Source organism: Oryzias latipes, chromosome 10 (assembly GCF_053564925.1).
Source record: "Oryzias latipes strain Hd-rR chromosome 10, Olatipes_Hd-rR_3.1".
NCBI classification, from domain to species: domain Eukaryota; kingdom Metazoa; phylum Chordata; class Actinopteri; order Beloniformes; family Adrianichthyidae; genus Oryzias; species Oryzias latipes.
The window spans coordinates 29265870-29280002 of record NC_136246.1 but is presented as its reverse complement, the minus strand read 5'-3'; the positions used below and the strand labels follow the sequence as shown (position 1 = coordinate 29280002).

General features: G+C 39.4%; 1 protein-coding gene across 1 annotated transcript in view; it reads right to left on the bottom strand.

The window, feature by feature from the left end:
* Positions 1-216: 216 nt before the first annotated feature.
* il1rapl2 (interleukin 1 receptor accessory protein-like 2) overlaps positions 217-14133 on the bottom strand; it is a 437033-nt gene continuing 423116 nt past the window's right edge. The window contains exons 12-20 of the mRNA XM_020706755.3: positions 13405-13545; positions 13133-13193; positions 12654-12763; positions 8336-8481; positions 8130-8207; positions 7924-8040; positions 4892-5014; positions 3513-3749; positions 217-3073 (exon numbers count right to left, since the gene is read on the bottom strand). Of these exons, the coding sequence (XP_020562414.1) occupies positions 2975-3073; positions 3513-3749; positions 4892-5014; positions 7924-8040; positions 8130-8207; positions 8336-8481; positions 12654-12763; positions 13133-13193; positions 13405-13545 (1112 nt within the window). The 3' untranslated portion in view covers positions 217-2974. The remainder of the gene's footprint in view (positions 3074-3512; positions 3750-4891; positions 5015-7923; positions 8041-8129; positions 8208-8335; positions 8482-12653; positions 12764-13132; positions 13194-13404; positions 13546-14133) is intronic.

Here is a 14133-nt window from a genome sequence, read left to right as displayed (position 1 = left end):
TAGGCAATAGCAGCCAAGTCTGGAAAAGCCTCAAACATTCTGAGGCCCGAGTCTGTTTTTTTTGGTTGAACCAAGCTGTGGGATGTCTGAGAGAGTGTGGAAGAAACTGAGGTGAGTTTGCTCTTCTTTGTTTAAAAAAACTCTTCTGATATGAAGTGTAAGGCAGTAAAAAGAGGACAAAGTCAATGTTTGAGACAACACACACAGAAAATAATGTATAAAACAACTAATGCAATGTTTATTTCCTCTCAATTAAATTATTTTTAACCAATATATCCAAAGAAGAGTCAAAGAAATTAGCAAAGATGAAAAGACAACCACTATACTGTATATTGCCATTGAATATATCAACCCATATATTGAATTATTGTATCAAACAATCTCAAATATCCAGAATTCGTTTGTTCTAATAAGACAATGACAGTACCTGTGTGTAAATCGAAAACATCCACTTCGCTTAAATATTATGGTAAACCTATTTCTTTTAAAGCTCACAAACAAGAATGTGGTCCAATTCCTCTCGGAGTACAGCTGTTCCTGCAGTGAAGCCCCTTTTAGGTGACTGGTGGCGCTCAGATTCAGAACAACCCTCCTTCATCCATCCATCCATCCAACCATCCATCCATCCAACCATCCATCCATCCAACCATCCATCCAACCATCCATCCATCCATCCATCCAACCATCCATCCATCCATCCAACCATCCATCCATCCATCCATCCATCCATCCATCCATCCATCCATCCATCCATCCATCCATCCATCCAACCATCCATCCATCCATCCATCCATCCATCCATCCAACCATCCATCCATCCATCCATCCATCCATCCATCCATCCAACCATCCATCCATCCATCCATCCATCCATCCATCCATCCATCCATCCAACCATCCATCCATCCATCCATCCATCCATCCATCCAACCATCCATCCATCCATCCATCCATCCATCCATCCATCCAACCATCCATCCATCCATCCATCCATCATGTGTCCTTCATCCAACCGTCCAAAGAGGAGCAGAACAAAAAAGACTCAATGCAGGGAAGAAAGAACCGTCTCATTTAGGTCTATACATAAGAAATGGAAGCTGTACAGATAATATTGTAACAGACATTAAAAAAACAAAACAAAAACAAAGCCTGGTAAAAAGTAGCACTGACCCAAAGAGAAAACACTCAAATCAAACAGGATGACATAAATTCTAAAGAGGATTCAAGTCGGACACCTCCCATTTCCCTTTGTCAGTTTTCACATCGCGGCCAGACAGAAAACAAACATAAGATGTTTATCAGCCTCTTTAAAAAGAGGTAGCAACAAATTATCGTGTCATTTATTCCATTATCTATGTTTATTTGATAATTTTTCTTGTTCTCTAAATGGTTGGTCATGCAAATAGTAAAGTCCATTTTGTTTGAAGTCAGTTGGGAAAAGTTGGGCAGTTTGCTTCCCTACGTCGACGTCTGGCAGCTCACTGCTGCGTGAAGGGATGAGTCCTGACTCAGCCTAATTCATGTAGCGACTACCATTTCTCTCACTGAGCTGATGTAACCTGTTTCCACAAAAAAGATGCTTTCTCAGTGTGTTGGTTCAGCAATGTTAGCTGATACTTTACACCTTTCCTGATATCCAGCAGAAAATACAAACTTTTAAATAGAAAACAAGTTTGTTAGCCGAGGGGCAGAACTTCCAGAAGTTGTGGACTTGTGGTTTGCTTTGTTGACCAACACATTACTTTGTATCTTTTTACTGATTTTTCAGCAAAGTATTTAAAGGCCCACGTTCCAATTAAATGTTCAAAGTGTCCCCAATGGTCTCCAAAATTATGATTATGTGGTTTTCAGCCAAAATATATTTGTTTAATTGACAAAGTTTCTATCGGCAGTAGTTCACTAGGAATTCACCTCTGAGTTGTGGGCAGGACCATTGGCTTTGAGCAATCCCACCCCCTCTTCCCCTTTTCCCTCGCTGTTTGTGTTTTCTCCCGTTAGCTTACAGCCCCTCAAACCCCCAACCTAACATTACCGGTGCAAAAAAAAGTGGTGAGCAGTATCTGAGCCATCCAGTCGTACAATTTTGAGCCAGATGCCAGCTCAGTCAAGGAAAACAAAGACGCACATGGATCTAGTTGTCTACAGAGCTGAGCAGTGAGCTTGTTGCCCGCCTAGCGTATTTTCTACATCTCACCTACCGCCTTATTTCTACTGAATTTTTTTGTCAGCTCTTGATTTGCAATGATTTGAATAACGAAATATTCAGAAATTTAATGTAAAGCTTAATTTTCTTAATAACTGTCCTCCATCAGAAAAAAAATGCAAGAAAAACACCACAAACACAATTTTCATCGGAGTGGGTCCTTAAAAGTCGCTTTCAGTAAATGAAAGCTGAGCTGACATTAGGGTTACATAATTTTGTTTGTATGTTGACTCATATTTTGTGTAGTTAAACAGCTGATAAATCTATGTGTTTCATACAAGCTGGTGGAGAGCAAACTGGAGATATGTTGTGCTCTGAGGTGCAACTTTCCTGCTTTCAGGATGAACAGAAAAGGGGGTCCAGTGTCTCTTTTTTAAGCTTGCAGGACCAATCAAACATTCTGTTGTTCCTCATTTGCCTAAACACTCTGCTTTTGCATTCAGGAGACTGAAGACCTGCTTGATTATGACACATTTTGTACTGTAGCATTACTTTCCAAAGGTCAAAGGTGTTTGCTTGGAACCAACCAGTCCAAAAGCTGAATGCAATTGTTCTTTTCATCCGTCAGTGTTCCAGTGAGCATCCAGCCAGGGGTTATCCACTTGATAGAAGGCCATTTGTTCACAGGTGATCTTGAGGTGACCCAAAAGCAGTTTGTGGGCAGTCTTTTCTGAAAACCAGTCTGTACAGAGTCAAGAACTGAAGGAAAACCAGCTTCACAACCAATCTTCCCAAAGCAGTCTGTAAACCGGGGTGTGGTCAGAAGTCCATCTACCAGATGTCAGAGCTTAGTTCTCTGCTGGTGAGTGGTACGAAGGTGCTGTTCAGGTGCAGGTCTGGCTTCTTCCCAAGCGTACTGCTCTGACCCACCTGAAGGAACACACAGAGCCCCACATTCAGCAGAAGTCTGGGTCAAGTTACCAACAACAATCTACAGCTACAACCACAGAACAGGTGCTTACGTCTACAGTAAAAGTTATTGCTGCATGCCAGTGCTGCGCTATGTATGACACGTAACAACAATACAAGAAATGACAGCAGGTTCCGCACTAGCTGCAGCGCTTAAATAAACAGGGTGGATAATAAGCAGAGTAAAAGCTATCTATGTTCTGTTATCCAAACAGACCTCTTGTTCCCCAGTGAACTGCTCTGAACCCCTGGGGAGAAAAGAGGGTTTTTTAATTTTTATTCACTCTTGAACATGCAAATAAACAACCAAATGTAATGAAAGGATACACTTTGTCGATGTTGGAGAGCAGAAACAAACAATAAAGGAAAAACGAAATTTGAATCCAGGCTTTTCTCCCACCTGTCCATTCAGCAGTGTCATAGGGATGTTGCAGTACACGTGGCGCCCCCCGGGGCCCAAAGTGGAGAACTGCACTGTGGAGAGGGGTGGGAGAGGAGGTGACATCGAGGGCTGTGGGGGAAGCTGGAACTCATAGCTGCGGCAGAAATGCCGCATTTGGGCTGCTGTAGCGTTGTGACCCCCTCCCAGAGGCAAGGTCATCTGGTTGTAGTCAGGGATTTCTGTTGTTAAGGCAACCTGCAGATTGAAAAAAAAAAAGAAAGAAACGTCGTAATTTTTATTTGACTTTCCAATTTACCTGGGAGTCATGCTGTAATACAAGCAATCTGCACAGATTTTTTGTTTTCAGGCTACACGACTCAATGACAAACAAATGGACCATCGATGAGCTGCTGAAGAAGAACCACAAACAGAACAGTTCAAAATTTCAAACTCTGATTCAGGCTATTCTACGGAGTCCGTGTCCTGACATTAAAAAATTAAAAAATATCTCTTTCCCACAGATTAACACCTTGTTCCCACAAATTAATACCTTGTTCCCACAAGATAATATTCCGTTACAAAAAGATAATATTCCGTTACCTCGAAATACTATTTCGTTCCCTTGAAATGATTAATGCGTGCAAACGCAATAATTATTCACGTCATAAGTCATTCAAAAACACATATATGCTCTACGTCCGGCCGCAAAAGCCGCTATCAGCGGTAACTTCCGTGTCTCTGTGACCCACATTCGTTCAAGAAAGGTAAAAGCAAAACAAGGTTTTAATCTGTGGGAAAGAGATATTTTTTAATTTTTTAATGTCAGGACACGGGCTCCGTACAATTTAGGAAATATGTATATGCAATGATACATGACCAAATTTACATTCTGACTTAATTTTCAGAGTTTTACAATTTCTGTTTTTAAGGAAAAACCAATGTAATTGCTGAGTTTGCCTGCATGAGAGGAATTTGTTTGGGAACAAACACATTTAACAATCAGGAAAACCGACAAAATTAAATCCTTAAATTGGAGGCTTTATACTAATGACAACCAAAAACAACTTAAAATAATCTGTTTTATAGATCTGGAAAACATGTTTGACTTCAACAACAATAACAAATACAACTACATGATCTTAGATGGAATTACACATTTTCTTTTTCTTATTTAACTTGTATTTACTCAGATAATCTCTTGCAGGTCTCCGGAGAGACAGCTTCATCTTCTGGAACTGGAAAACTAATTTACTTCTTCATTTCTCACCAAAATAAACGAAAAACAAATAAAGTTGTGCTTCTAGTACACAAATGAGGACTGTTTCACATTAGTTTTTCTATTTTTGAAGGAAGTTTCACTGGATGCTTCCACAAAAGCTAACGAGGCCTTCTCTGACCTGATGATGTCCATGTCGATTCTCATTGGGAGGCGCTACTGAGGCAGATGTGGTTGTCATGGCAATAGTAGAGACAGTGGTCTGTAGGTCACCAAACAGGCCCTGTTCGCCCGAGTCCATCACCTGTAACAAACAAACAATGTTGTTTCAGCTTTGATAGATTATAGTGGGATGAATGTCAAAGGGAAGAGTTTCTACATCATTGATCACCTGTTGCTGAGTACCAGGATTACATGAGAAACACTGTGGTGTTATTTGTTGATCACTTATACAGTAATGAAATGGCCTCAAGCTGTGTTGGCTTGAAAGCAGCACCATGACCACAATTGGAATTCAGCAGGTTTCAAAGATGGCTGGATGATTTGGCATTGATGGGATAAACTTGTATGCGCGGAATAAACCGGTTAAAATTCGTTTAGCCAAGTTTGATTTTTCTTTCGTTTTGTGCTTTCAGATAATCTCTTTTGTGAACAGCTGTTTTATAGAAAATGTAAAAACTAAATGGTTTTGTGTTAACTGCAGATTATCAGACATAACTGTCACACGATGAAAAAAGTCAAATGCAGAGCTGACATAAAAAAAAACTGCTATCTAAAATTAATATTTTGTGGCCTCAAATTAGCATTTTATTAGCATTTTGTGAACACATATTTGTTTTTTTGGCCAGAAATTAATATTTTCAGTGCAAAAATTAATAGTAGAAGATGTTGAAGATGCAAAAACATTATTTCTTCTAATTTACAAATCAGTATTTTGACCAAAATTTTTATTTTGTGGGCACAAATGAGCAATAGAAATTGAAGAAATTTATATTCTAACTTTTGGCCACAAAATGCTTATAAAATGACAATTTGTGGCCACAAACTACTAATTTTTTAGTCACAAATTTGTAGTAAGAATTAAAGATACTAAAATAAAGATGTGTGTGCACAAAATGCTTAATTGCGTCCACAAAATATCAATTTGAGCACAGAAAATATTACTTTGTGGATTTAAATTAGAAGTAGGAATTGAAGATTTTAAAATACTAATGTTTACACAAAAGATTAAGTTTTGCTTACAAAATGCTAATTTGTGGCCACAAAATAGTAATTTGTGTGCATAAAATACTGATTCGTGGTAATAAATTCTTGTTTTCAGAGAGCGATATAGTGTTTTTTTTATGTAATGATGGGGCTTCTTGGTTAAATTGCTCATATTTTAAAAACCTTTTCCAAACCAAACTTTTTTTTTGGCGACAGAAACTATCCACTGAAACCCCTTTTTGCTGCAAGGTTTTGATTTTTATCCACGTCTCTAATCGCAGACGCATAAATGAAGTCACTCCCATTGTTGCTGTTGATTCATGCACCTTGTTTTTCCTTCTTGATGATTATTGTTAAGCGCCGAGCAGCAGGAGAGCATTTATTTGCTAATCAGGGCATACACCACCTGAGGTGCTAACAAACCGTAAACATGTACACAGTTTGCTCGCTCTGATTCTAATTATAATGCATAACCTATGTTTAGGACACATTTTAAAGGCCATCTGTCTGCACTGAAGTATGCCCCCCAGGGAAAAGCTGCCAGAAACGGTTTCATTTTGCCTTAAAATCTTTATTATGCTCTCTTATTGCTTGCCATACTGTATAATGACGCTTCATTATGCGGTACAAAGCTCAGTAAATATACCAAAATAATGAAGAAAATTAATCAGCGGATAAAATTGTGTTTCCTCTGCGGAAGGTTTAAAAGCACTTGAATGAACACTTTTATCTTTTTCTCCCCTTTACTTTGAAAATGGTTGTATGTGTGGACGTTTCACCTGCAGCACACAGAGGCTGTCAGGTTGAAAAGCGAGGAAGCAATTATGATAAGGGAAAGAATGTCATCACAGAGAACACAAAAGGAATTCCTATGAACTAAAGCTAATCACTAAAATGAACAAAAAAGTCTTTGTTACAACATGTGAAGTACTGTATGGAGTGAAACACCGTCTTAGATCCTGACATTTTTTACACCACTGTATTTATTTGAACCTTTTCTGAGTTTTAAAAATGTTTTCATGGGTTTTGGTTCACCTAACAAATAAACAGAACTTTAAACTGTGTGTAAAAACAAAATAAAAGCTTTTCCGTCTCAAAACATAGAGTTAAAGCGTAAAACAGTTTGCATGTCAAGTTAAAGAGAATTCCTCACATAAAACAATGCATTTAATCATTTTCATTTAAGCTGTAGCAAAAAATAAAATTGTACAATTATTATGGGATGGCAACAGGAAGTCCAGCCCATCAGAACATCCTGTGGCAAAATGTGAAATATGACACTTTTCACAAAAGTTTTGTTTTAGCGATCTTCAAAATTTTTTACTTAAGACTAAGTCTACAACCACAAGCAAAGTTTTGCTGACCTTTGACCTCAGGAGGAGGGTCCCTTCTTGAATAGAAAAATCCATCCATCACCTTATGTGCCTTCTACACATTTAAACTCCTCCGGAGGTTTCAATCCATCCCCTCCTAACTCCTTGAGCATGTTTGGGAAGCTACTTTCATAGAAATGTTGTAATTACATGTTGTAGGTTTGGAACAGTTTAGTTTTTCCTGTTGCCCACATATTCTTTAACTGGAATATTGTGAAAATGTAATATACAAGTCCTTGGCTAAAGCTGAATGAAACAATGTGACATAAACATATTAAGAATGTGGATGTGGTGAAAAAAAAAAATCTATCTAAAAATCTAAAAATGTAGTTAAGTGACAAGACCTGTTCATCCCCTCCAGGCAATCAAAAAATAAAGTGGTTGCTATGGAGATAAAACTAAAGTGGCTCCTTTTCTATTGGTGTGACAAGGGCAGAAGGGGAGAGTGAGGGGCATGTCACAATCTTGTATGGCGCTTGAGGGGCCGTACAACACTTCAATTCCATTATTTCCCCGTGGGTTTTACCTTTAAGGCAGATTTATCAGCTGCGGGTCCATTTCAACATTCTGTTAAAGTTGTGGTGGAAGTATGGATGGAGACGTGCTATTTCCAGACATTTCAGGTGCAGCATACCTGGCGTCTGGACAACGTCTCTCTACGTTTTGCAGGCATCTCGTAGACCACCTGTTTCCAGAACTTGGAGGAAAGTTCGTTGCTTTTGGGGCCTTTCCACTTGACGATGGATAAAACCTGAACAGACAGAACAGAAGCAATACAAAGTCTTTTTTACATTCCTAACCGCTGTGGGTTGCACAAGGCTGTTCTAGGAATCTGAATACCTTGATGGTGTGTTTGAGTGCTTCCACTTCTTGGTAGTTGATAACATTCCTCAGATCTGCACACTCTATCATGATCACCTGGACCACAAACAAAACAACAGCTGGAGAGGGGCAACTCTGACACACTCCATGATATTTTAGAATCCAAAACTATAAAAAATCTGCAGAGATGTTGACTTAACTTGATTGCTTATACATGGCCTCACCTTTATCTCTCCTGTAACCAGCATAGAGTGAAGGCGTGTCTCTATCTGGAAGATGCTCCACCCCCTTTTGGCAACAAACTCTGGAGTCAAAACAATGATCAAACGTCTGCTCTGCTCCACGCTGCGCGCCAAGTCCTCGATGTAAGCTGATGGAAAATGGAGATTGAAAGTGACAATCACTCAAGTTGTTTCTCTAAACACAGTTCATCTGGGAGTGTCACGCCAGAAGCTCATTATATTCAGGCACAAGCAGAAAATAACCTGCTGGAGCTCATGGCAGCAGAAAAGAATGTGTGTGGCTGAAAAGAAGACTCCTTTTTTTGATCTGTGCTGGTAGGTCCTAAATATTCAAGAATGTATAATTGTTAAAAGCTAAAACTACATGAACGTGGTGTGACCTTCATCCCATTACAGCTTGAAACTTCCTTCCTCATCTTTCTTTACCACATTTGGCCTTAGTAACAAGACTTTAGGGATTTCAGTTTAGCTAAGTTGTGTGTTTTGTTGCAGATGTTGTCTATAAATCACATTTATTTGTGTCTATTACGTGAATGGATGGTGGGTTTTCAACAATCACTGTTTGTGAGAAAGACGAATAAACACAGATGATCCATCCATCCTTAAAACCCACAGAATCTCTGTCAGGGTCACAGGGTTGCTGAAGCCAACTCAGCTACCGTTGGGTGTAGGTCTACACCCTAAACCGGTCGCCAGTCTGTTGCAGGGCCACACAATCACACTCACATCACATTGTAACCAATCAACCTGTTAATCATGTTTTTGGACTGTGGACAGGGAGCTTGTGGCCGCCCAGTGAATTTTCTATGTAACAAATAAGCCTCTTTTTTTTTTTTAAACATCATTTTTTCATCTGCTCCAGATTCCCAACAATTTGAATAAAAATATACTAAACATTTAAACTTAATTTTCATTTTTTGTGTCCTCCATCATAAAAAAATGCTAGAAGAACACATTTACACCACTTTCATTTGAGTGTCTTTAATGCTGAAAAGTCATGATGTGTTCTAGCTTGAGCACCTTCAGTGACGTTTCTATGCAGCAGGATTTTGAACCACAACTTGACTTTGATGACCTTCACAGTCACCTGCTTTCACTCTAGCACCTGTGGTTCAACTGCAGGATTGTACTGTCCATGTTTAGCCAACAAATCTGCAGCGGTCATGTCTGCGTGGACCAAAAATCTTATAGGAATGACAGGTAAGTATGTGGGAGGGGAGAGTACATTATTGGTTGACATGTGGAGATATAAATGTATTTTTTTGCAAATCTGCAGGGTTGTGACACAAAAAGGAGGAAGATGTGTAACAGTGAGAGTCCTGCTTTGTGTTTGTGGTCATTTATTTGGTGAAGGACTCTCATTTCTGACAGGCAAACAGACTGAGACCTGCCTGGAAGTTTGTTTGAGGCAGAAATGGAGCTTTCATTAAACTTATAATGGGGATCAGTGCGGAGCTAATACCCCATCATTGCTGGTTTATGAGAACTGATGGTGTGCGGGAACTCTGAGACAGAAATGGGAATGCGATGAAGGGACCAGAAAGACGATGACGTCTGAAAAGTGGCACATTGTGAGGTGGAGCTGCTGTCAGTTTTAGAGATTTACGTCTCACCCCGAGAAACCACATCTTCTCTTAACAACCTCGTTCCAATTGTTCATTTGCGGTGTTCTCGGAGTCGTTTTTTTCCAGCATACAGCAATGAAATAGCTCATTATTTCTCTTCATAAAAAAGAAAAAAAAAGACGGGTGTTTTGTGAACAACAAACTCCCTCCCCCGGTATGTTACCCCCACCATCCCTTCACTTGCTAACTAAATTAATGACACAGACTCTCCAACAACACACTGCAATTTCACGCTCAATTTGAGAGGCACAAATAGTACAGAACATCCCCAAATTCATTCGGCTTTTTTCTCGTCTGAGCTTCTTGTTGCTCTTTTTATCTCTCCCTTCTCAGCACACACACACACACACAAACACACACGTGCGTGCACACAGACACACAGATGTGCACACCCTTCCCTTTCTTCGTCTTGCCCTGCACTTCTTCCTGCTCTCTATTTGTGAGGATTATGCTAATCAATTATTAAAATAACACAAACCAGTGACCCAGCTGCTGCCTCTGTCTGCTCCTGTTATTTGTTTCGCGCTCTCTTGTTCATTTTGTTTTGCTAAGTGGAGTGGATAATTGAATGGTGTGTTTAGGGTCGTGTTGCTGCGCTGCTCCGCCGGTGACTCTGGAAAGCAGTAAAGGCTCACCTCCATCGCCCTCTGAGATGGGGTTTTGGGGCCGTGTGCAGCTTGGGGAGGATTAGGTGTGTTCTTACGCACGGTGGACATTTGTTTTGGAGGCTACAGAGACGGAGCCTCACTTGAGGAGAACTGGGATTCCTTGCTCCCTTTTCAGAGCACTGGAGCGCGAGCTGGGAAGAACAGTTTTGGCTCAAGGCAGAGCCAGGCCATTCGCTGTGAACCTTAGTAAAGTATTCACATATTTTAAATAAAATGCTACGTAAAGCATACAATGCACAATATGTCCCTCCCTCCTTTATGGCCAGTCTCCCCTGTGGAGACCATATTTTCTCTTTATTAAAAAAAGTTGGATTTAGAAGATCAAATTGGTTTGATTTCTTAATTATACCGTGGCCCTGAAGTGCAAATCACAGCAACAAATCACAATCACAGCAATCACAATGTCAATTTAAAAAAAGCAAAACAAAAAATAAAAATAACACTTTAAATTAAACTTTTAAAGAAAGGCAAAACCACATTTTAAGTTTTGTATTTTGTGTTTTTGCAACCAAAAAGCGAAATGAAAATCCTGAGTTGTTGTCAATCAAAGTATAAACTTGGGGCCGACTGCTGCTGTATTTCCTGTTGCCCAACAAGCCAAACACTGATTTGGTAAACGAGCTGCTGCTGGAAAGAGAGGATATTTTAGTAGCAGTTCAGAATGTGATTTGTGCTTATTTTTTAATTAATAATTTTACTACGCTTTATTAACAGATTTTATTTTTGGTTGGTTTTATGGCTTTATTATTTGTTTTGTTTATTTTATTTTGTGTGGTGAATGCAAATAGCTGGCTGCTTTTGAATTTCCTTCAGGATTAATAAAGCTTCTATATTATTCTGTTAATTGTGAATTTAAGTTTTCAGTGTAAATAAAACTAAAATTTTAAATACAGCATTTTCCCCCAAACAACTACTTGCTATTGTTATTTTTAAAAGAGATGAAGCAGATTTTGTGCGAGTAGCTCTGTTTTAAATCACATCGTGAAAGTAACAAATATACTTCTTTTAATCATTTTTTCTCATATAAATTCACTCTATGGTCTAACATTAAAAAAAGCATTTTAATTCACTGCTGAGCTATATCACCCATATTGCTGATTTTCTGCAACTGTTTTCATGTAAACACTTACAAAGTCACGTTTGAAAAAAACAATACAAACAAAACAGCATGAAATACATATATTGTAATTTTTTGTGTCTGTACTATCATATGGGTCAGATCACTCAGTGAATTCAAGGCTGCAGCCACTGTAATGTCTTACTCTGCCCCCTGCTGGTGAGGCAGAAAGCAGTCCATCTGGTCTCTGCGGTCTGTTCTGCAGCTGATCCTGTTGCTATGGTGACTGAGTGAGTTCACTCAAGCTCCAAAGAGCTCCAATGATCCAAAAGCAGCAAAAGCACAATCCCGGCTTTTTGCAAAGGAAGCAGTAGCTCCGGGGAAGGCCGCCATTCTGAATTTTATTTCAAACAATTTTTGAAGATCAACAAAAAATATTTGTATTTAACATGGCGTGGCTGCCAACTTTGTCTCGTTAAGATATATTAGCTCAAGACAGGTGTACATGTGTCAATCAAAATGTGTATGTAATCCTGATATCATGTGGGGATTTTGTTTTTTGGGGGGTGTAGGTGGTTGTAATCATGTTCAGGTTCAGAGGTGAGATCCTGACACAAGATATTAAAAAACGCTCAGGTTGTTACTGTCAGTCTCTAAAATGATCCATGCGTGTATCGGATATTTTTGACATGATGTGTGTGTGTGCGTGCGTGTGTGTGTGTTGTGAACCTGATGTGCACCGGAGTGCTGACAAAGACAAATGTTTGTGGCCATAAACGTGTTATGATGAGGGTCTGCATATATCTTTATTTACCCTGACAGACTGATGAATTCTGGGATTACAGTGACCCATAGAGAGGGAACACTCTTGATTGTGTGTGAGTGTGTGTTTGTGTGAGTGTGTGGGAGGAGTGGTGGAGGAGCAGCCTGACAAATGGAATGGTCCTTACTGCTGCTGGGTATTAAATCTCTGTCTGGTATGAACAGTTTGTATCCGTAATGTTTCTCCAGAACGTCCGGTAGGATCTCCAGGGCAAAGGTCTCCTCGTCGCTGCTCGACCTGTAGACAAAACAAACAAACAGGACTGTTTTCACAGCCTAAATCAAACACCAAAGAGACCAGGCAATCCCAAAATCCTTATTATAGTGATTTATTAGTCAGAGTAGAGTTTAAATGTATGTTTTTTTTTTTTATTTGGCTAAAAATGGCAAAATGATAGTTAAAAGAAAACTAGAAATGCTTTAAAATTGATTAAAAAATTGTTGGAGAGGGACTTTAAAACATCTAAAACACTTAAGACAAGCAGGGAGCTGCAACGTCTGCAGGGAAAACAGTGAAAGATGCATCCACACACAGATTGTCCAACCACCGTTGAAGACGTTTGTAAAGTAAAAGCTTTTGCTTTTTTAGAATCCATAGAGCTCTGACCTGCCCAAAGAGTCCAGATCGACTTTGGTGTAGGACAGATAGGCGTCATACTCTTTATTATCTGTGGAGAGTCAGATAAAGAGGGCACACATGAACACGGTGAGCTTAAATGACTCATTTCAAGGGAGAGGCACAAAGAAACATCCATTTTGGTTCTGTGGTTCTTCTTTCAAAAAGAGCTGAAACCCTAAAACCCTGCAGTGTCTGCATCCTGTGGCTGATCCTTCCTGTTGTGTTTTATTTTATTCCCCCCCCGAAAGAGTTCAGCTCACCGTCTTCTGTCTCATCGCTACCAAAGTTTCTCCTGTAGCAGAGCATGATCTCCAGGTTGTAACACTTATAAAGAGCAGTCAGGACTCCCAGCAGCAGCAGGATAACCCCGAGCCCACCCGCCAACTCCAGTCGATACATATCTGTCAGAGACACGAGAACAGGGAGAAACCGATGAGCTTCAGTTCAGGTTGATGCTGTGAGGAATGCCGGCAGATGGAGAGGAAAACACAAGGCTTCAGTTTGGGTGTTTTCTAAACAGATTCATTCACCTGAGTGAGTGCAAAAGAACCCTTCAGATGAGCAGCTTTTTCAAATGTCTAATTGGTGGAAAATAACAACAGACAATAGCTCAAATTGACTTTTTAATGGAAATGATTCTTTCAGAAGTTTCCTTTGTAATCTTCTGGTTTCCCATCAGCTTGAACTGAACAACCACCTTCCTACAATGACAGCAAACAGCACCTTTGGTTAATGCAGTTGGTTTAGCTGTTAGCCTGTTGTTATTTTTCATCTCCATCAAATCAACATTTCTTTATGTTACCGTTTGGAATTTCCTTTTTTGGTGGAACTTAGAGCATATGGAAACAGTTTTTAAAGAAAATCTATATAACATAAATACACTCGGTAAGGTATAAGCACTATGTACTCAGGCCTGCAAAAACAACCAAACATATAAAATGAACAAAAAAAAAAATCAATATTGCTGCAAAGTTGAATTAGCTCTTTTA